The 23,418-nt window shown below is 48.9% G+C and overlaps 2 protein-coding genes across 4 annotated transcripts; one reads left to right on the forward strand and one right to left on the reverse strand.

Moving 5' to 3' along the window:
- Positions 1 to 469: 469 nt before the first annotated feature.
- Positions 470 to 4,808, forward strand: C1H8orf82 (chromosome 1 C8orf82 homolog). The gene is made up of 3 exons (XM_066567144.1): positions 470 to 721; positions 1,206 to 1,254; positions 3,503 to 4,808. Exons 1-3 carry the CDS (start codon positions 605 to 607, stop codon positions 3,979 to 3,981), a joined length of 645 nt encoding a protein of 214 aa, XP_066423241.1. The 5' UTR covers positions 470 to 604; the 3' UTR covers positions 3,982 to 4,808.
- Positions 4,809 to 9,509: 4,701 nt separating this feature from the next.
- Positions 9,510 to 16,691, reverse strand: LRRC14 (leucine rich repeat containing 14). 3 transcript variants are annotated; one of them, XM_066567164.1, is made up of 4 exons: positions 16,633 to 16,691; positions 15,419 to 15,719; positions 13,607 to 14,236; positions 9,510 to 10,447 (listed from the first exon to the last, which is right to left on the reverse strand). In XM_066567164.1, exons 2-4 carry the CDS (start codon positions 15,709 to 15,711, stop codon positions 9,874 to 9,876), a joined length of 1,497 nt encoding a protein of 498 aa, XP_066423261.1. In that variant the 5' UTR covers positions 15,712 to 15,719; positions 16,633 to 16,691; the 3' UTR covers positions 9,510 to 9,873. The 3 variants fall into 3 exon arrangements, with proteins under 3 accessions (XP_066423261.1, XP_066423270.1, XP_066423253.1); XM_066567173.1 differs by lacking the exon at positions 16,633 to 16,691 and adding an exon at positions 16,596 to 16,620; XM_066567156.1 differs by lacking the exon at positions 16,633 to 16,691 and adding an exon at positions 16,416 to 16,541.
- Between the last annotated feature and the right edge of the window lie 6,727 nt (positions 16,692 to 23,418).

The following is a 23,418-nucleotide window of genomic DNA, read 5'->3' on the forward strand; positions in this document are numbered from 1 at the left end:
TTTCCCCTCATGCCGCGATTTCTCCCCCCCCATCCCACGTCTTTTTCTACCTCATCCCGCTGCTTTTTACCTCAGCCCGAGATTTTTCCGCCTCATTTTCCAACTTTTTCCCTTTAGCCCGGAGCTTTTCCGCCTCATTTTCCAACTTTTTTCCTCAGCCCGGAGCTTTTCCCGGCGCCTCTGGGACCCTGAGGGCCCTGAGGGCAAAATGGGGGGAAGCTGCCGGGGGGGGGGGGGGGGGGCGCATCTATGAGGGCGCGCAGCCCTAAAGGAGCCTATAGAGGGTTTTTTATGGGGTCGCTGAGGCTTTTTATGGCTCTGAGCCCCTATAGAAAAGCTCTGAGGGGTCTCTAGAGGGATTCTGTAGGATCTGGAGATCTATAGGCTCCTCTATAACCTCGGGACCCCCCCCTCCCCGGCCCTTCTCCTTCAATTTCCGCTTTCCCCCCGGAACCTTTTCACTGCCGCACCACCCGCGGTGCTCTCACATTGCGGTCCCCCCAGGTGGCCACTTCCGGGTGGCGCCGGTGGCGCGGCCGTCGCTGTCGCCTGTCGCGATAGGGAGGTGGCCCGGCCCTGTCGGGGGTCGGCGCTCGCTGTCGCGATGAGGGTGGGGGCGGTGCTGCGGCTCTGCTCGCGCCCGGGGCTCCCGTACCAGCAGGGACAGCGGCCGGAGCCTGGAATCCGCGAGTATTTTTATTACGTAGATCACCAAGGACAGGTGAGGGGAACTGATAAGGGTTCGATAAGGGATCGATAAGGACTGGGGGGTCGGGAGGGGGTTCTGGGCAATGGATCCCGCCTGGATTCTGGGCAGATCCCGCAAAAATCCCAGGGTGGATCCCACAGAAATCCCGGGAGGATCCTGATCAGATCCCAAAATAATTCCAGATTAAACCCAGATTAAACCTCGATTAAACTTGAATTAAACCCAGATAGATCCCAAACAAATCCCAGCTGGATCCTGGCCAGATCCCAGCCAAATCTCACTCAGATTCCAAAGGAATCCCAAGAAAAACCTTTCCATGAACTCGGAGCAGATCCAAAAAAAATCCCAAAAATCCCGGGGCAAATCCCAGCTGGATCCCCCTAGAAAGATCCCAAAAGGATCCAGGACAGATCCCAAACCCATTCCAGAGAAAAATCCCGAGTTTTTGGGGGGAAAACTCCACCTTTTTGAGGCTTTTTTCCTGCTTTTTCTGCAGCTTTTCCTGGATGACACCAAAGTCAAGAACTTCATCACCTGCTTCAAAGGTACCGCCCTAATTAACCTGATTAATTATTCCCCTTGTTAATTTGGAGCTGAATATTAATTAGGATTTGGTTATTAATTGGGATTTGAGCCTACATTAGGATTTAATCCTTCAAAAAAGGCAAAAAACTGTCCAAAACACCCAAAAAACCTGCCAAAACCCACAAAAAATCCTCCAAAAAACCCTACTAAACCACTATAAAAAACTACCTGAAAAACCCCAAGTAAGAATGGAAAAAAACCCCCAAAAAAACCAAAAACCATCATGAGAATGACCAAAACTACCTCAAAAAACACTCCAAATAACTCCAAAAAAAACCTCCGTGAAAATCACCAAGAATCCACCAGAAAAACTCCAGAAAACCAAAAAAAAAAACTTTGGAAAAACCTCAAAAACCACGGCAAAAACCTCAAAAAAAAAAAAAAAAACAAAAGAAACCAGAACGGCACTGGAAAAACCCCCAAAAAACCCCAAAAAAACGCTGGAAAAACCCCAAAAAGCACCTAAAAATACCCTGAAAAAAACACAGAAAACCCCCTAAAGGTCCTCTAAAAGACAACAGAAAAACCCAAAAAGCCAGCATAAAAGCCACCTAAAAAAACCCTCAAAAACACTGAGAAAACCCAAAAAAACCTCCAAAAAATCACCAAAAATATACCCAGAAAACCCGAAAAAGACCCAAAAACACCCCCAGAAACCTCTACAAAAACCACCAGAAAAAAAAAAAAAAAACCAAAAAGACACCAAAAACCACCACAAAAACCTCAAAAAAAATGCTCAAAAGACTCCAGAATGGCACCGAAAAAAACCCAAAGTAACCCCAAAATACCAATGGAAAAACCCCAAAAATCACCCCAAAAACCTGAAAAACAACCCAAAAATCACCAAAAAAATCCAGAAAAAGCACCAATAACAGCCCAAAAAAAAAAGGCCATGGAAACCCCCAAAAATGGCAAAAAACCATCCAAAACACCCCAAAAAAACTGCCAAAAACCTGCCAAAAAAAATCCTCCAAAAATCCTTCTGAACCACTATAAAATACCACCTGAAAAACCCCAAATAAGAATGGAAATCCCCCAAAAAAAAACCCAAAACCATCATAAGAATGACCAAAACTACCTCAAAAACCACTCCAAATAACCCCAAAAAACCCCAGAAAACCACCAAGACAATTCCATGAAAACCACCAAGAATCCACCAGAAAAACTCCAGAAAACCCAAAAAATACTTTGGAAAAACCCCAAAAACCACTACAAAAACCTCAAAAAAAAAAAAAAAACCCTAAAAGATCCCAGAACGACACCAGAAAAACCCCAAAGAAAACCCAAAAAACCATACGAAAAAACACAAAAAACACGCAAAAAACCTGAAAAAACCCCAAAATTCACCAAAAAAAAAATCCAGAAAAAAACACCTAAAAGCAGCCCAAAAATCTCCACGTAAACGCTAAAAAATGGCAAAAAAACATCCAGAACACCCCAAAAAAAGGCCAAAAACCACCCAAACCCCCTACAAAACTACTATTAAATAAACCACAAAAAAACCCAAATAAGACTGAAAAATTCCCGGAAAAAACCCCCAAACCCTCATAAGAATGACTAAAACTACCTCAAAAAAAACGTCAAAATAACCCCATAAAAACTCCATGAAAACCACCAGAAAAACCCTAAAAAAACCCAAAAAAACCCAAAAATACTTTGGAAAAGCCGCAAAAAACTGGGCAAAACCCTCCAAAACCCTACAAAAGACTCCAGAATGTCACAAAAAAAAACTCCAAGGAAATCTCAAAATACCGATGGAAAAACACCCAAAACACCTGGAAAAAAATATCAAAAATCACCAAAAAAATTTCTAGAAAAGCCACCAATAATACCCCAAAAGATCATGGCAAAAACCCCGAAAAAATGGCTAAAAACCATCCAAAACAACTCAAAAAAATGCCAAAAAATCACAAAAAAAAATTATGAACAACCCTACTAAACCACTATAAAAAAACACTAGAAAAACCTCCAATAAGACCAAAAAAACCCAAAAAGCGTCACAAGAATGATCAGAAACACCCCAAAAAAACCCCAAAAACGCCAAAAAAAATTCTCCACGAAAACCCAAAAAAACCCCAGCCAAGAGCCGTTTAAAAAACCGCAAAAAGCCACCCAAACAACCGATACTCACCCAAAAAAACCCCATTAATCCACCCCCCAAAACTCCCAGCGCTGATTTTCCCCAAATTTCCCCCCGCTCTCTCCCAGACGTTGGATTCCTTTCCTTCTTTTTCCGGCACCTGGAGCGGAACCGCTGCGGGCGTTACCAGGAGCGCTTCCCCTTCGTGTCGCGCTGCGGCCGCGAGCGCAATTTCCTCCGCTGCGCCGACGTCCCCGTGGTTTTCACCCAGATCCTGCCCGGGCCCGGCGGGAATTCCCTGCTCTCCTACGGCGGCGCCGGCCCCGAGCTGACGGTGCCGTTCCAGCCGGGAATGTTGGCGGTGTGCCCGCGGAACGGGCGCCTCTACCACCCCGCGCCGCGCAACGCCGGCGCCGTTGGGTTGGTGCGCTGGGCCCTGGCCCAGGAGCTGAGCCCGGGCTTTCGCTGCCGCGCCGGGCCCCAGCAGCCCCCGACGCATTTTGTGTGGCAAGGGAAGGAGCATCGGCTCCGCGGGGAGATTCTGGGAATCCTGCGGGAGGAAAAATCGGGAGCGGAGGAGGCGGGAGCCGCGATTTCCGCGCCGTGAAGGGCCGGGAACGGGAATAAAGGTGTTCCCATGCTCATGGAATTCCCTTGGGGGGCATGGAGGATGTGGGTTGGGTTTGGAAAAACCACCAAGAAAGCGCCAAGAAATCAACAAAAACACCCCCAAAACCACCAAAAAAATCAGCAAAAACAGCCCCCAGAAACACCAAAAAATCACCAAAAAAACCCCCAAAAAAATGCAAAAAACCACCGAGAAAGCCCCAGAAAACCCAAAAAAATCACCAAAAAACCCCCAAAAAACCACCAAGAAAGCCCCCAAAAAAACAACCAAAAACACCCCCAAAATCACCAAGACAGCCCCAAAAAACCACCAAGAAAGTCCCCAAAAAATCACGAAAAAAACCCCAAAAAACCACCAAGAAAACACCAAAATACCCCCAAAAAACCACTGAGAAAGGCCCAAAAAAACCCAAAAAATCACCAAAAAAACCCCATAAAACCACCAAGAAAGCCCCAAAAAACGCCCTAAAATATCACCAAAAACCCCATAAAACCACCAAGAAAACCACCAAGAAATCCCCCAAAACCCCCAAAAATCCCCAAACGCCCAGAAGCCCCCGCGGGGCCGGCGCCGTTGGGTTGGTGCGCTGGGCCCTGGCCCAGGAGCTGAGCCCGGGCTTTCGCTGCCGCGCCGGGCCCCAGCAGCCCCCGACGCATTTTGTGTGGCAAGGGAAGGAGCATCGGCTCCGCGGGGAGATTCTGGGAATCCTGCGGGAGGAAAAATCGGGAGCGGAGGAGGCGGGAGCCGCGATTTCCGCGCCGTGAAGGGCCGGGAACGGGAATAAAGGCGTTCCCATGCTCATGGAATTCCCTTGGGGGCATGGAGGATGTGGGTTGGGATTGGAAAAAGCACCAAGAAAGCCCCAAAATACCCCAAAAAATCACCAAAACCACCTCCAAAATCAGCAAAAAAATCAGCAAAAACAGCCCCAAAAAACCCACGAAAAACCCCCCAAAAACCCCCAAAAAAACCCCAAAAAAACCCCAGAAAACCACCAAGAAAACCCCAAAAATCACCAAAAAAAACCCCCCAAAAAACCACCAAGAAAGCCCAAAAAAACCATCAAAAACCCCCAAAAACAACAAAAAACCCCAAAAAACCACCAAGAAAACACCAAAATAATCCCAAAAAAACACCCAAAAAATCCCAAAAAACCACCAAGAAAGCCTCAAAAAAACCCAAAAAATCCCCCAAAAAACCACCGAGAAAGCCCCAAAAAAACCCCGAAAAATCACCAAAAAAACCCCAAAAAAAGCACCAAGAAATCCCCCAAAAATCCCCAAACGCCCAGAAGCCCCCGCGGGGCCGGCGCCGTTGGGTTGGTGCGCTGGGCCCTGGCCCAGGAGCTGAGCCCGGGCTTTCGCTGCCGCGCCGGGCCCCAGCAGCCCCCGACGCATTTTGTGTGGCAAGGGAAGGAGCATCGGCTCCGCGGGGAGATTCTGGGAATCCTGCGGGAGGAAAAATCGGGAGCGGAGGAGGCGGGAGCCGCGATTTCCGCGCCGTGAAGGGCCGGGAACGGGAATAAAGGCGTTCCCATGCTCATGGAATTCCCTTGGGGGGCATGGAGGATGTGGGTTGGGATTGGAAAAACCACCAAGAAAGCGCCAAGAAATCAACAAAAACACCCCCAAAACCACCAAAAAAATCAGCAAAAACAGCCCCCAGAAACACCAAAAAATCACAAAAAAAACCCCCAAAAAATGCAAAAAACCACCGAGAAAGCCCCAGAAAACCCAAAAAAATCACCAAAAAACCCCCAAAAAACCACCAAGAAAGCCCCCAAAAAAACAACCAAAAACACCCCCAAAATCACCAAGACAGCCCCAAAAAACCACCAAGAAAGTCCCCAAAAAATCACGAAAAAAACCCCAAAAAACCACCAAGAAAACACCAAAATACCCCCAAAAAACCACTGAGAAAGCCCCAAAAAAACCCCCAAAATCACCAAAAAAACCCCTAAAAAACGACCAAAACTGCGGAAAACATCGGGAGCGGAGGCGGGAGCCGCGATTTCCGCGCCGTGAAGGGCCGGGAACGGGAATAAAGGCGTTCCTGGAATGCACTGGGCGGGCATGGAGGATGTGGGTTGGGATTGGAAAAAGCACCGAGGAAGCCCCAAAATACCCCAAAAAATCACCAAAACCACCAAACCCCCCCCAAAAAACCCCCCAAAAATCACCAAAAAAACCCCCAAAAATCACCAAAAAACCCCCAAAAACCACCAAGAAAGGCCCCACAAAACCCCAAATAATCACAAAAAAAACCCCCAAAAAACCCCCAAAAAATGACTGAGAAAGCCCCAAAACCCCCAAAAAACACCAAAAAAAACCCCAAAAAAACCACTGAGACAGCCCCAAAAACCCCAAAAAATCAACAAAAAAAAAAAAACCAAAAAACCACCAAGAAAGCACCAAAAAACCCCCAAAATCGCCAAAAAAACCCCTAAAAAACGATCAAAACTGCGGAAAACATCGGGAGCGGAGGCGGGAGCCGCGATTTCCGCGCCGTGAAGGGCCGGGAAGGGGAATAAAGGCGTTCCTGGAATGCACTGGGGGGCATGGAGGATGTGGGTTGGGATTGGAAAAAGCACCAAGAAAGCCCCAAAATACCCCAGAAAATCAGCAAAAAAACCCCCAAAATCACCAAAAAAATCAGCAAAAAAATCAGCAAAAAAACCCCCAAAATCACCAAAAAATCAGCAAAAAAATCAGCAAAAAAACCCCCAAAAAACCACCAAGAACGCCCCAAAAAACCCCCGAAAAACACCAAAAAAAAAAACCCAAAAAAAGCACCAAGAAAGCCTCCAAAAAAACTCCAAAAAATCACCAAAAACACCAAAAAACCCCAAAAAAACCGCCAAAAAACCACCGAGAAAGCCCCAAAAACCCCAAAAAATCACCCAAAAAAACCACCAAGAAAGCCCCAAAAAATCACCAAAAAAAACCCCAAAACCACCAAAAAAACCCTAAAAAATGACTGAGAAAGCCCCAAAAACCCCAAAAAACCCCAAAAAAACCACTGAGAAAGCCCCCAAAAACCCCAAAAAATCAACAAAAAACCCCCAAAAAAACCACCAAGAAAGCCCCCCAAAAAAACCCAAAATCACCAAAAAACCCCCAAAATCACCAAAAAAACCCCTAAAAAACGACGAAAACTGCGGGTGGAGGATGTGGGTTGGGATTGGGGGAATGAATTTCGGGAAGGGTTTCCCTGTCCCTGTTCTGCTCCTTGGCGGGCAGCTGGAAAATTCCCAGAAAATCCCAAAAAAACCTCAATCCTTTAAATCCTGCAGTTGGGGTTCGGGATGAAGGGTTTGGGGTTTGGGATGAAGGATTTGGGGATTTGGGGACTTGGGACCAAGGGTTTGGGGGTTTTCAGATTAAGGATTTGGGATAAAGGGTTTGGGAATTTGGGAGGAAGAGTTTGGGAATTTTGGATCAAGGATTTGGGAATTTGGGATGGGGGATTTGGGATGGGGGATTTGGGAATTTAGGACGGGAGATTTGAGATTAAGGATTTGGGGATTTGGGGTGAAGGATTTGGGATGAAGGTTTTGGGGATTTGGGATGAAGGATTTGGGATTTGGGATGAAGGATTTGGGGATTTGGGGATCTGGGATGGAGGAATTGGGGCTGAGGAATTTGGAATTTGAGATGAAGGATTTGGGGATTTGGAATTTGGGATGAAGGATTTGGGATGAAGGATTTGGGGATTTGGGATGAAGGATTTGGGGGATTTCAGATTAAGGATTTGGGATGAAGGATTTGGGAACTTTGGACCAAGGATTTGGGGATTTGGAATGAAGGGTTCGGGGATTTGGGAATTTAGGACGGGAGATTTGAGATGAAGGATTTGGGATTTGGGGTGAAGGATTTGGGATGAAGGTTTTGGGGATTTGGGATGAGGGATTTGGGATGAAGGATTTGGGATTTGGGATGAAGGATTTGGGGATGAAGGATTTGGGATTTGGGATGAAGGATTTGGGGATTTGGGGATCTGGGATGGAGGAATTGGGGCTGAGGAATTTGGAATTTGAGATGAAGGATTTGGGGATTTGGGATGAAGGATTTGGGATGAAGGATTTGGGGGTTTGGGATGAAGGATTTGGGGTTTGGGATGAAGGATTTGGGGTTTGGGATGAAAGATTTGGGATGAAGGATTTGGGATGAAGGATTTGGGGTTTGGGATGAAGGATTTGGGGATTTGGGGATCTGGGATGGAGGATTTGATGATTTGGGATGGAGGAATTGGGGCTGAGGAATTTGGAATTTGAGATGAAGGATTTGGGGATTTGGGATGAAGGATTTGGGATCAAGGATTTGGGATGAAGGGTTTGGGGATTTGGGATGGGGGATTTGGAATGGGGGATTTCAGGGTTTGGGATGAAGGATTTGGGAACTTGGGATCGAGGATTTGGGGATTTGGGATGATGGATTTGGGGATTTGGGATGGGGGATTTGGGATGAAGGATTTGGGGTTTGGGATGGAGGAATTGGGGCTTGGGAATTTGGAATTTCAGATGAAGGATTTGGGGATTTGGGATGAAGGATTTGGGGATTTGGGGATCTGGGATGGAGGAATTGGGGCTGAGGAATTTGGAATTTGAGATGAAGGATTTGGGGATTTGGGATGAAGGATTTGGGGATTTGGGATGAAGGATTTGGGATGAGGGATTTGGATGAAGGATTTGGGAACTCTGGATTGAGGATTTGGGGATTTGGGATGAAGGATTTGGGGATCTGGGATGAAGGATTTGGGAACTTTGGGATGAAGGATTTGAGGATTTGGGATGAAGAATTTGGGGTGAAGGATTTGGGGATTTGGGAATTTGGGATGAAGGGTTTGCAATGGGGTATTTGGGATGAAGGATTCTGGAACTTTGGACCAAGGATTTGGGGATTTGGGATGAAGGATTTGGGATCTCTGGATCAAGGATTTGGGAGGATTTTGGGATTTTGGATGAAGGGTTTGGGCATTTGGAAATTTGGAATTTGAGACGAAGGATTTGGGGATTTGGGGTGAAGGATTTGGGGATTTTTGGGATGGCAGGTTTGGGGATTTGGGTTGAAGGACTTGGGGATTTGGGATGGTGAATTTGTGATAAAGGGTTTGAGGATTTGGGATGAAGGATTTGGAACGAAAGTTTTGGGGATTTGGGAATTTGGGATGAAGGATTTGGGATAAAGGATTTGGGGATTTGGGGATTTGGGATGGGGAATTTGGAAAGAAGGGTTTGAGGATTTGGGCTCAAGGATTTGGGAACTTTGGATCAAGGATTTGGGGCTTTGGGATGGGGGGTTTGGGGATTTGGGATGGGGGTTTGGAATGGGGGATTTCAGGATTGGGAATTTGGGGTAAAGGGTTTGGGATGAAAGATTTGGGGATTTGGGATGAAGGATTTGGGAATTCGGGATGAAGGATTTAGGAACTTTGGATCAAGGATTTGGGGATTTGGGATGAAGGATTTGGGTGATTTGGGTGGTGGCAGCTTATTAATTAATAACTAATTACTGAGAAATAATTAATGAACATTTATTTCATACTTAAATAATGTCCCATAGGAATAAAGGGCATTCAAGGCCTTTCCCCCTCCGGACGCGGCAACAAATGTTCCGGGAGAAACTTTGGGATTGGGGTGGGAAAAACATCAGAACGGGATGGGAAAACATCGGGATGGGATGGAAAAATCCTAAAATAAACCACAAAACATCAGGATGAGGTGGAAAAAGATAAAAACCAGGCGGAAAAGCACCGAAATAAAGGAAAAAAAACCACAGGGATGAGGCGGGAAACGCCCGGATTTTGGGATGAAGGATTTGGAATTCGGGTGGAGCCGCTTTTCCAGCACGGAGGCTCCGAGCTTGTCCCACATCACAAGGAGAAGAAGTCCAGGGCTCCGTGGCCGTAGGGGTTGGAAGTCCACACGACGTCGGCCCTCCCGGAATTCGCCAGCATTTGGCAAAACTCGGCGTCGGCCGCCGCCAAAAGCTCCTCGTCCACCGGTTCCTCGAAATTCCAGGCGGATTCCGGCGGCGGCGGCGGCGGCTCCGGCTTGTAGCAATCCACGGGGAAGGGATACACGACCAGGCGGAGGTCGGGCAGCTCCAAGGTTTTCTGGAGCAGATCCTTGAGCGCGGCCGTGGACAGGGAGTTGCCGTAGAGTCCCAGGAAGCGCAGGCGGGAGCAGCGGCGCAGCGTGGGCAGCAGCGCGTCCAGGTGGGAGTCGGCCATGCGGCATTCCATGAGATCCAGGTGCAGCAGCGAGGCCGAGGTTTCCTCCAGGAGCAGCCGCAGAGGCTCCAGGAGGCCTTGGGAGAAGTCGTGGCCGCTCATGTCCAACCTCTTGAGGGCCGGGGCGTGGAAGCTTTGGGAGAGGAAGGCGAGGTCGGCGGGAACGAGGGAGCAGAAGGCCAATTCCAAGCTTTCCAACGGAGCCTGGAGGTCGCTGGAGGGAGGGAAGAGGGACAGGTGAGGATTTGTTGGGATTCAGGGGGGAAATGTGGGGAAAGGTCTCCAAGAACGTCGAGTTCGACCTCTAAAAATCCTGGGATTTTGGAGTTACGGGATCATGGAGTTATGGAATGGCTGAGGTTGGGAAAGGTCATCAAGAACGTCGAGTTCGACCTCTAAAAATCCTGGGATCTTGGAATGATGGGATCATGGCGTCATGGAATGGCTGAGGTTGGGAAAGGTCTCCAAGAACATCGAGTTTGACCTCTAAAAATCCTGGGATTTTGGAATGATGGGATCATGGACTTAGAGAACGGCTCAGGTTGGGACAGAGCTCCAAGAACATCGAGTTTGACCTCTGGAAATCCTGGGAGTTTGGAGTTACGGGGTCATGGAATCATGGAATTACTCAGGTCAGGAAAGGACTCCAAGACCATCAAGGTCAAGGTTTCAAAATCATGGAATTATGGGATCATGGAGCAATGGAATTCTGGAATGACTGAAGTTGTGGAAAGATCTCCAAGACCATTGAGTTTGACCTCTGAAAATCCTGGGATCTTGGAATGATGGGATCATGGAGTTATGGAATGGCTGAGGCTGGGAAAGGTCTTCAAGAACATCAAGCTCCAGGTTTGAGAATCATGGAATTAAGGGATCATGGGGTCATGGAATTGTGGAATCAAATCGTGGAATTATGGAATGACTCAGGTTGGGAAAGGACTGCAACACCATCAGGTTTGACATCTGAGGATCATGGGATCATGGAGTTATGGAATGGCTGAGGTTGGGAAAGGTCTCCAAGAACATCGAGTTTGACCTCTGGAAATCCTGGGAGTTTGGAGTTACGGGGTCATGGAATCATGGAATTACTCAGGTCAGGAAAGGACTCCAAGACCATCAAGGTCAAGGTTTCAAAATTATGGAATTATGGGATCATGGAGCAATGGAATTGTGGAATCAAATAATGGAATTATGGAATTACTCAGGTTGGGAAAGGTCTCCAACACCATCGAGGTTGACACCTGAGGATCATGGGATCATGGAGTTATGGAATTGTGGAATCCAATCATGAAATTATGGAATGGCTGAGGTTGGCAAAGCTCTCCAAGACCATCAAGTTGAAGGATTGAAAGTCATGGAATTGTGGAATCAAATCGTGGAATTATGGAATGGCTGCGGTTGGGAAAGATCTCCAAGAACATCAAGCCTGATATTAGAGGAACATCAAATAATGGGATCAAGGAATCGTGGAATTGTGGGATGAGTGAGGTTGGGAAAGGTCTCCAGGAACATCAGGTTTGACCCCTGAGAATCCTGGGATTATGGGATCATGGAGCCAAGGAATTGTGGTAGTGGAACAACGGGATCATGGAGTCGTGGAATCACGGAGTTATGGAATTATGGGATCGTGGAGTAACGAAGCCACGGAGCCATTGGCGTTGGAAAAGGCTTCAGGATCACCAAGTCCGACCTTTAGGAATCCTGGAAGCAAGGAATTGTGGGACCATGGAGTCATGGACTATTGGGATAATGGGATCATGGGAACCTGGGATCATCAAATTGGAAAAGATCTCCATGACCATCGAGCCCGAAGCTTGGGAATCGTGGCCCAAGGAATTATGGGATCATGAAATTATGGAATGATGGAATCACTGAGTCAACAGCTATTGGGACAATGGAATCATGGGAACAATGAGATGATGAATTTCTGGAATCGTGGGATCATTAAGATTGGAGAAGACCTCCAAGACCATCAAGCCCAACCTTTGGGCATCTTGAAATTAAGGAATTATGGGATCTTGGAATTATGGGATGATGGAATCATTGAGTCATAAACTGTTAGGGACAACAGGATATTGGAATCATGGAAACATTGGGATAATGAAATCCCGGAGTCATGGGATCACTCAGGTTGGGAAAGGCCATTGAGCCCAACCTTTGAGACTCCTGGAATTATGGGATCATGAAATTCTGGGATAATAGAATTGCTGAGTCATAAACTATTAGGATAACAGAACCATGGGACCTTGTGAATGTTGGGATAATGGAATCCTGGAATCTTGGGGCTCAGATTGGAGAAGACTTTCAAGATGGTCAAGTTCAGCCTCTGAGAATCCTGGGATCATGGAATTTATGGGATCATGGAATCACTGAGTCATGAATTATCGGGATAACACAATCATGGGAACGTGGGAACACTAGGATAATGAAACCACGTAATCAAGAGATCATTAAGATTGGAGAAGACCTCCAAGACCATCGAGACCAACCTTTGGGAATCCTGGAACCAAGGAATTCTGGGATCTTGGAATTATGGGATCATGGAATCACTGAGTCACGAACTATTGGGATAACGGAATCATGGGAACATGGGGATAATGAAATCCTGGAACCACGGGATCACTCAGGCTGGAAAAGACCCCCAGGACCATCGAGCCTGACCTCTGAGACTCCTGGAATTGTGGGATCGTGGAATTATGGGATGGTGGAATCGTTGAGTCATAAAATCTCAGGATAACAGAATATTGGGACAGTAACATCGTGGAATCACGGGGTCACTAAGATTGGAGAAGACTTCCAAGATCGCCAAGTTCAGCCTTTGGGAATCCTGGGATCTTGGAATGATGGGATCATGGAATCACTGAGCCATGAGCTATTGGGACAATGGAATCATGGGAACAATGAGATGATGAATTCCTGGAATCAATGGATCATTCAGGCTGGAAAAGATACTCAAGACCATCAAGACCAACCTTTAGGAATCTTGAAATTAAGGAATTATGGGATCTTGGAATTATGGGATGGTAGAATCGTTGAGTCATAAGATATTGGGATGATGGGATCGTGGGAATGTTGGGATAATGAAATCCTGGAACCATGGAGTCACTAAGACTGGAGAAGACCTCCAAGATCGCAAAGTTCAGCCTTGGAGAATCTTGGAATCACTGAATTTTGGGATCATGGAATTATGGGATCATGGAATCACTGAGTCAGGAACTATTGGGATAACGGAATCATGGGAACATCGGGATAACGGAATCCTGGAACCACGGGATCACTCAGGCTGGAAAAGCCCCCCGGGACCCCCAACCCTTGGGAATCCCCCGGGAGTGTGGGAAGGGCCTGGCCAGGCCCCGCTGCGCCGGGAGCTCACCAGAGGATCTGGCGCAGATTCCCGGAGAGCCGGGAGGATCCCAGGTTGAGCTCGCGGAGGCTGGGCAGCATTCCCAGCTGCCCAGCCAGGCAGCGGATCCCGATGGCCGATTCCGGCGTGGGGCGCCGCACGTCCACGTTGCTGTACTGGAGCTTGAGGCTGCGCAGCTCCGGGAAGCGCGAGAGGTGGGGCAGGATCACCGAGAGCCCGGTCAACCCCAAGTTGTTGAATCTCAGATCCACCCTCCGCAGGAAGGACGGATCCAAGGATTCCAACAAAGCCACGATCCCGGACGCCGAGAGTTCCTCGGCTTGGAACTCGCGGCACTTGAGGCGCAGCGGGCCGGCGGCTCCGGTCTGGAGCGCGTCGCGCAGGATCCCGTAGGACGTTCCGTTGACGAACAGGTCGGCGTGGACGTCCACGCCCGGGGGCTGCGGAGCGGCCGCGGCCGTGGCGGCTCCGGAGCGGCCTTTGTGCCGCTTGGATCCGCGCCGCTGGAATTCCCGCTGGTGCTTGGACACCTCCACGCAAGCCTTGGCCAAAGCCACCGTGCCCGACCAGACGCTCATCCCGTCCGGAGCGCGGCCGGATGCTGAGTCTGGGAGGCCGGTGATGTCCAGAACACGTAGGCTGGAAAATTTGGGAAGGAAACATCAAAAACGGGAGTAACGAAACCATCAAAAACAGGAGGAAACCATCAGAAACGGGTAAGAACCATCAAAAACAAAAAGGAACCGTCAAAAATAAAAGGAAACCATTAAAAATGGGAAGAAACTATCAGAAACAAGAAGAAACCATCAAAAACAAGAAGAAACCATCAAAAACAAAAAGAAACCATGAAAAACTGGTGGAAACCATCAAAACCAGGAAGGAACCATCAAAAACAGGATGGAACCATCAAGGAAGGAACCATCTAAAGTGGCAAGAAACCATCAAAAATGGGAAGGAACCATCAAAAATGGGAAGGAACCATCAAAAACGTGAGGAAACGTTCAAAACCGAGATGAAGCTGTTAAGGAAGGAACCATTTAAAGTGGTAAGGAACCATCAAAAATGGGCATAAACCATCAAAACCAAAAAGAAACCATGAAAAACTGGAGGAAACCATCAAAAATGGGAGGAAACCATCAAAAACGGCACAAATCAAAAAAAAGGAGGAACCCATCCAAAATGGGAAGGAAAGCATCAAAAATGGGACTGAAGCATCAAAAACACGGAGGAACTGTCCAAAATGGGAGGAGACCGTGAAAAATGGGAGGAATCATCAAAAATGGGAAGGAACCATCAGAAATGAGGAGGAATTATCAAAACCAGGAACCATCAAAAACAAGAAAGAACCATCAAAAACAAAAAGAAACCATGAAAAACTGGAGGCAGCAATTGAAAACAGAAAGAAGCCATCAAAAACGAGATGGAACTGTTAAGGAACCATCTAAAGCGGCAAGAAAGCATCAAAAATGGGAAGGAATCATCAAAACCAAGAAGAAACCATCAAAAATGGGAAGGAACCGTCAAGGTAGGAGTCATCTAAAATGGCAAGAAACCATGAAAAACGGGAGGAAACCATCAAAAACTGGAAGGAACCATCAAAAATGGCAAGAAACCATCAAAAATGGGAAGGAACCATCAAAAACAGGATGGGACTGTCCAGGAAGGAACCATCTAAAGTGGCAAAAAAACATCAAAAACAAAAATGGGAAGGAACCATCAAAACCAAGAAGGAAACCATCGAAACCAAGCAGGAACCCCCAAGAGCGATGGAGGCGCCGCAGGAACGGAGGTGCCCCCATCCCCACGCTCCCCAGGACCCACCTGGCGTCGTGTCCGGGCTCCTCCAGCTGCCGCCGCAGCTGCGCCACCACGGCCAGGATGACGGCCTGGACGCAGAGCTTGCAGGGATGGTCCCGCAGCAGCTCCCGGCGCCCCACCAGCCGCTGGAAGTTGAGCACCGGGAAAGGCCAAGCGGCCACCAAATCCCGCAGCACCAGGGGCCTCCCGTCCAGGAACGCCGCTTGGAAGAGGACGGGATGGAGATCGGCGGGAAGGGCGGGAAGAGGGCGCTGGGCGACGACGCGGCGGGCGCAGAGGAAGAGGAGGGAATCCATCGGGGGGGCTGTGGGGATTAGGGGAACAAATAAGTGCAGGGAAACCCCAAATGTGAGGATATCCCAAAGAAAAGGTGGGATTTTGGGGGGCTGTGGGGATTTGGGGACCCTTTGGGTGATGGAGAAGCAGAAAATTCCAGAGAAACCCCAAACGCGAGGAGATCCCAAAGAAAAGCCGGGACAAGATGGCGGCGGTTGTGAGGGGACACCCAGCGCGTCTCTGGGGGGGCTGTGGGGATTTGGGGATCAAAGAATTGTGGAGAAACCCCAAATGCAAAGAAAAACTTGGATTTTGGGGGGGCCTGTGGGGATTTGGGGACCCTTTGGGTGATGGAGAAGCAGAAAATTCCAGAGAAACCCCAAACGCGAGGAGATCCCAAAGAAAAGCCGGGACAAGATGGCGGCGGTTGTGAGGGGACACCCAGCGCGTCTCTGGGGGGGCTGTGGGGATTTGGGGATCAAAGAATTGTGGAGGAACCCCAAATGCGAAGTAACCCGAAGAAAAACTTGGATTTTGGAGGGCCTGTGGGGATTTGGGGACCCTTTGGGTGATGGAGAAGCAAAGAATTCCGAAAGATATCCCCCCAAATGTAAAGATATCCCAAAAAAAAAGCCGGGACAAGATGGCGGCGGTTGTGAGGGAACCCCCAGCGCGTCCCGACTTTCCCCACCCCACACGGGATACCCCAAAATCCCACAAGGACCTCAAATTCCTCCCGGGGATCTGGAAGTTCCCAAAGGTCCCCAAACTCCCCTTCCAGGGATCGGGAAATTCCCACAGGGATCCTCAAATTATCCCAAAGTCCCCTCAGGGATCCCCAAAAGCGGGGGAACCGGAGCCACCCCCCAACATGGCGCCCCCCAACATGGCGCCCCCCACTCACCGCCCGCCCGCAGCCCACGCCTGCCCCCAGCCCTTACGGAAGCTCCACTTCCGTGTTTTCTCGCAGTGGTAACCAATCAGCGAGCTAAACCCGCCTTGGAGGCTGATATCTTCCGTCTAATTGGCTCTTACAGCTGTCAGTCAGTGTCTTATTAAATTATCATTGGTTTAAATCGAAACAGGCGGGCGCTTCTATATCCGCCTTTTTATTGGCTCAGGTGGCTGTCAATCACGCATTCCTGGCTTCCCATTGGCTGGCGCTTCGCGGGAGCAGGAGGTTCGCTCTGAGACAGCTTTGGGATCCCCCCGGAGCTTCCCTCGATCTCCGAACCAATTCCCGACCGTAATCCCGGTCCCAATCCCGATTCCCGATCCACATGGCGCCACCCACTCATCGCCCGCCCGCAGCCCCCGTTGGCCCCCAGCTCGTACGGAAGCTTCACTTCCGTGTCTGCTGGTTGTGACAACCAATCAGTGAACTATTCCCTCTTTATGTGCGGGTTCATCTAATTTAATTCACTCTTACAGCTGTCTATCAATATTTTATTAAATTCTCATTGGTTTAACTCGAGATGGGCGGGCGCTTCTACATCCGCCTTTCCATTGTCTCATTTCGCTGTCAATCACGAATCCCTGCCTTCCCATTGGCTGGCGCTTGGTGGGAGCGGGAGGTTCGCTCTCAGTCGGCACTGGGGTCCCCTCGGAGACGCCCTCGATCCCCGAGCCCAATTCCCGATCCCGACCCCAAATCTCGACTCCAAATCCCGGTCCCAGACCCCAGTCCCGGTCCTTATCCCGATCCCAAACCCCATTCCCGGTCCTAATCCCCATCCTAAACCCCAGTCCCGGCTCCAGTTCTGATTCCCGATCGACATGGCGCCACCCACTCAATGCCCGCCCGCAGCCCCTGCCTGCCCCCAGCCCGTACGAAAGGTTTACTTCCGTGTCTGCTCTTTGCGACAACCAATCAACGGGAAAAACCCGCCTTAGGGGCGGATTTATTTATTTCAATTGGCTTCTACAGCTGCCCGTCAATGCTTATTAAAATTCTCATCGGAGTAAGGCGAGACGGGCGGGTTCTTCTACATCCGTCCTATCATTGGCTCATTTCGCTGTCAATCACAAATCCATGCCTTCCCATTGGCTGGCGCTTGGCGGGAGCGGGAGGTTCGCTCTGAGGTGGCTCCGGGGTCCCCTCGGAGCCTCCCTCGATTCCCGACTCCAACTCCTGATCCCCGAGCCCCATCCCGGTCCCAATCCCGATCCCAGACCCCAGTCCCGGTCCCAGTCCCGATTCCCGATCCACATGGACCCCCCACTCACCACCCGGCCCCAGCCCCCGCCTGCCCCCAGCTCGTACGGAACCTCCACTTCCGTGTCTGCGCTTTGCGACAACGAATCAGCGGGCAAAACCCGCCTTACAGGCGTACACCTTTCCTCTAATTGGCTTTTACAGCTATCAGTCAATATTTTATTAAATTCTCATTCGTTCAAGACGAGAGGGCGGGAGCTTCTATATCCGCCTTCCCATTGGCTCATCTTGCTGTCAATCACTCATCCCTGCCTTCCCATTGGCGGGAAGCCAGAAGTTCCCTCTGAGGCGGCTCTGGGGTCCCCCCGGAGCCTCCCTCGATCCGCGAACCCAATTCCCGACCCCAATCCCGATCCTAATCCCGAACTCCGCTCCCTGTCCCGGTCCCAATTCCGATTCCCGATCCATATGGCAGCACCCACTCGCAGCCTCCGCTGGCCCCCAGCCTTTACGGAAGATCCACTTCCGTGTATGCTCCTTGTGACAAACAATCTGCAGGCAAAACCCGCCCTAGGGGATGACCATTTTTCTTTTAATTGGGTCTTACAGCTGTCTGTCAATATTTTATTAAATTCTCATTGCTTCAAGGAGAAATGGGCGGGTGCTTCTAAATCCGCCTTGCAATTGGCTCAATTCGCTGTCAATCACTAATACCCGCCTTTCTATTGGCTGGCGCTTAGCGGGAGCGGAAAGTTCGCTCTGAGGCGTCTCTGAGGCTGCCCCGGAGCCTCCCTCGATCCCCGACCCCAATTTCCGACCCCAATCCCGGTCCTAATCCCGATTCCCGGCCCCAATCTCGGTCCCAATCCTGATTCCCGATCCACATGCTCCACACCCCCACCCTCCCCCCCCACGGCCGCCCGCAGGCCCTATTGGCCCCCAGCTGGTACGGAAGGTTTACTTCCGTGTTTCCTCGTTGTGGGAACCAGTCAGTTGGCAAAACCCTCCTTAGGGGCTAACTCCTTTCTTTTAATTGGCTCCTACAGCTGTCTGTCTATATTGTATTTAATTCTCATTGGTCCAAGGCGAGAAGGGCGGGCGCTTCTACATCCGCCTTCCCATTGGCTCATTTCGCTGTCAATCACAAATCCCTGCCTTCCCATTGGCTGGCGCTTGGCGGGAGCAGGAGGTTCTCTCTGAGGCGGCTCAGGGATGCCCTCGGAGCCTCCCTCGATTCCCGACTCCAACTCCTGATCTCCGACCCCAGTCCCGGTCCCAGTCCCAATTTCCTATCCACATGGAGCCCCCCACTCACCACCCGGCCCCAGCCCCCGCCTGCCCCCAGCTCGTACGGAAGCTCCACTTCCATGTCTGCTCTTTGCGACAACCAATCAGCGGGAAAAACCCGCCTTAGGGACAGATACGTTTTTTCAATTGGCTTCTACAGCTGCCCGTCAATGCTTATTAAAATTCTCATTGGAGTAAGGCGACATGGGCGGGCTCTTCTACATCCGTCCTATCATTGGCTCATTTCGCTGTCAATCACAAATCCCTGCCTTCCCATTGGTTGGCGCTTAGCGGGAGCGGGAGGTTCGCTCTGAGGCGTCTCTGAGGGCCCCCCGGAGCCTCCCTCGATCCCCGACCCCAATTTCCGACCCCAATCCCGGTCCTAATCCCGATCCCAGACCCCAATCTCGGTCCCAATTCCGATCCCAGACCCCAGTCTCGGTCCCAATCCCGATTCCCGATCCACATGCCCCACCCCCCACTCCCCCCGCACGGCCGCCCCCAGGCCCTATTGGCCCCTCAGCTGGTACGGAAGGTTTACTTCGTGTATGTTCTCTGTGACAACCAATCAGCGGGCAAAGCCGTCCTTAGGGGCTGAATCCTTTGCTTTAATTGGCTCTTACAGCTGTCTGTCAAAATTGTATTCAATTCTCATTGGTCCAAGGCGAGAAGGGCGGGCACTTCTATATCCGCCTTTCCATTGGCTCGATTCACTGTCAATCACGATCCCTGCCTTCCTATTGGCTGGCGCTTGGCGGGAGCGGGAGGTTCGCTCTGAGGCGGCTCAGGGATGCCCTCGGAGCCTCCCTCGATCCCCGATCCCAAATCCCGATCCCGACCCCAAATCCCGACCCCAAATCCCGACCCCATTCCCGGTCCCGCGGCCATGGAGCGGCAGCAGGAGCTGAAGGTGCTGCTGAAGCGCTGGGAAGCGGAATTCCTGCGGCAGCGGCAGCGCAAACCCAGCCAGGTGCGGCTGAGGGGCCGCCAGGGGAATCGTGAGGGGAAATTTCCTGAGGGGAACCCCGGGATTGGGGGGGGCGGGTTTGGGGTGACCCTGGGGTGGTTTTGGGGTTTTTGAGGTGGTTGGGGGGGTCCCTGGAATGGGTGTTTTTGGTTGAGGGGATTTTTGGGGTGTCCCCGGAATATTTGGGGCCATTTTTGGGCTGTCTGGGGGGATTTGGGGGGGCTCAGAATAAGAAGAGCTTCAGGGGGGTCTTTGCAGGGGTTTTGGGGTTTCCTTTCCATAACAAAACTTTTCCATTGGATTTCCCACCATAAAATTCTTCCAAAACAACCCCAAATTCCAAAAAAAAACCCGAAATACCCCCAAAATCCCCCCCAAAAATCCCAAATTCCCCCAAATACACCCGCAAATAGCCGAACATCAAAAAAAACCCCAAAACCCCAAAAAGAAAAGCCCCAGGTCCCTAAAAATCCCAAATCCCTAAAAATCCCCCAAATCCAAGAAAACCTAAAGGCAAAAAAAGCCCAAAAACCCAAATCCCCCCAAATTCACCCAAAAAACCCCAAATCCCCCAAAGCACCCCAAAGATCCCATAAAAACCCCAAATCCCAAAAATCTCAGAAAAATCCCAAATAAATCCTAAAAAATGCCTCAAATCCTAAAAATCCCAGCCCAGAATCCCAAAAGTTCCCAAAAATCCCCCCCCAAAATCCCAAATTCCCCAATAAAATCCCCAAATCCCAAAAAATCTCAGGAAAAAAATCCCAAACCCAAGAAAACCCCAAAATCCTTAGAAAAACCCCAAAACCCTAAAAACACACCCAAACCTTCAAAAAACCCCAAATTCCCCAAAAAAACCCTAAAATCCCCCAAAAAGACCAAAAACCCCAAAAAATCCCCCCAAAAGCCCAGAAATCCCAGAAAAAAGCCCCAAATCCCAAAAAATTCCAAAAAAACCCTAAAATCCTCAAATCCCCCCCAAACTTCCCCAAAAATCCCCAAACTTCCCCCAAAACTCCAAATCCCATTAAAAGCCCCGAATCTCCCAAACCCCAAACCTCAAAAGCCCAAATATCCCCAAAAACAACCCCAAATAAAAAACCCAAAACCCCCAAATCTCCCCCAAAAAAGGCCCCAAAAAACCCCAAATTTCCCCTAAAAAAGGGCCCAAAAAACCCCAAAAAACCCCAAATTTCCCCTAAAAAGGGCCCAAAAAGCCCCAAATTTCCCCTAAAAAAGGGCCCAAGAAAAACCCAAATTTCCACTAAAAAAGGGCCCTAAAAACCCCAAATTTCCCCAAAAAAAAGGCCCCAAAAAACCCCAAATTTCCCCTAAAAAAGAGCCCAAAAAACCCCAAAAATCCCCTAAAAAGGCCCAAAAAGCCTCAAATTTCCCCTAAAAAAAAGGCCCAAAAAAAGGCCCCAAAAACCCCAAATTTCCCCTAAAAAGGCCGCAAAAGCCTCAAATTTCCCCTAAAAAAGCCCCAAAAAAACCCAAATTTCCCCTAAAAAGGCCCCAAAAAGCCCCAAATTTCCCCTAAAAAGGCCCCAAGAACCCCAAATTTCCCCTAAAAAGGCCCCAAAAAACCCCAAATTTCCCTTAAAAAAGGGCCCAAAAACCCCAAATTTCCCTTAAAAAAGGGCCCAAAAACCCCAAATTTCCCCTAAAAAAGGGCCCAAAAACCCCAAATTTCCCTAAAAAAGGGCCCAAAAAACCCCACATTTCCCCTAAAAAGGCCCCAAAAACCCCAAATTTCCCCTAAAAAAGGCCCAAAAAGGCCCCAAAAAGCCCCAAAATTCCCCCAAAACCCCAAATGCTTTCCCTGGCCCAGATTTTGGGGCCATTCCCAAATTTTTTTCCCCTCCCAGGCCGACATCGAGGAGGCTCCGGAGGAAACGCGCAGTGAGTGCCCCAAAACCCCCAAAATTCACCCCAAAATCCACCCCAAAACCCCCAAATTCAACCCCAAAATCCCCAAAATTCACCCCAAAACCCCCAAAATTCACCCCAAAATCCACCCCAAAACCCCCAAATTCAACCCCAAAATCCCCAAAATTCACCCCAAAACCCCCAAAATTCACCCCAAAATCCACCCCAAAACCCCCAAATTCAACCCCAAAATCCCCAAAATCCACCCCAAAATCGACCCCAAAATTGCCAAGTTTACCCCAAAATCCCCAAATTTTACCCCAAATCCCCAAATTTTACCCTAAAATCCCCATAGTTAACCCAAAATCCTCAATTTTTGACCCAAAATTACCCCAAAATCCCCAAATTTCAACCTAAAATCCCCAATTTTACCCCAAAATCCCCAAATTTGAACCCAAAATCCCCAAATTTAACCCAAAATCCCCAAATTTAACCTAAAATCCCCCAAATTACTCCAAAATCCCAAATTTCAACCCAAAAACCCCAATTTTACCCCCAAAGCCCCAAATTTTGCCCTAAAATCCCCAAATTTGAACCCCAAATCCCCAAATTTTACCCCAAAATCTGAACCCCAAATCCCCCAATTTTACACAAAAACTCCAAAATTGAACCCAAAATCCCCAAATTTTACCCCAAAATCTCCAAATTTCAACCCAAATTCCCCAATTTACCCCAAAATCCCAACCCCAAATCCCCAATTTTACCCCAAAATCCCCAACCCCCAATCCCCAAATTTACCCCAAAATCCCCAATTTTTACCCAAAATCCCTAAATTTAACCCAAAATTTAACCCAAAATTTACCCTAAAATCCCCAAATTTTTCCACAAAATCCCCAATTTTAACCCCCAAATCCCCAAATTTTACCCAAAATTCCCCCCAAAATTTTCTCCCCAAATTTTCTCCAAATCTCCCCCCAAAATTCCCCAATTTCCCCCAAAATTTTCTCAAATTTCCCCCAGAATTTCCCCATTTATTCCGTTTTTCCCCAATTTTCCCAAATTTTCCCCAAATTCTCCCAAAATTCCCAAATTTCCCCCAACTCCCCCCAAAATTCCCAAAATTTTCTCAAATTCCCCCCAAAATTTTCCCAAATTTCCCCCAAATTCCCCCTAAAAATTCCCAAATTCTTCCCAAATTCTCAAATTTTTCCTCCAATTCCCCACCAAATTCCCAAATTTTTATCAAATTTCCCCAAAATTCCCCAAATTCTCCCCAAATCCAAAATTTCTCCCAAATTTCCCCCAAAATTCTCAATTTTTTTCTCAAAATTCCCCCAAAATTCCCCCAAAATTCTCCATTTTCCAAGGTTTTCCCCCCAAATTTCCCAATTTTCCCCCAAATTCCAAAACTTTTCCCCAAAATTCCTTTTTTCCAAATTTTGGCCAAAT

The sequence above is a fragment of the Molothrus aeneus genome, chromosome 1 (genome assembly GCF_037042795.1).
Source record: "Molothrus aeneus isolate 106 chromosome 1, BPBGC_Maene_1.0, whole genome shotgun sequence".
Lineage (NCBI taxonomy): Eukaryota > Metazoa > Chordata > Aves > Passeriformes > Icteridae > Molothrus > Molothrus aeneus.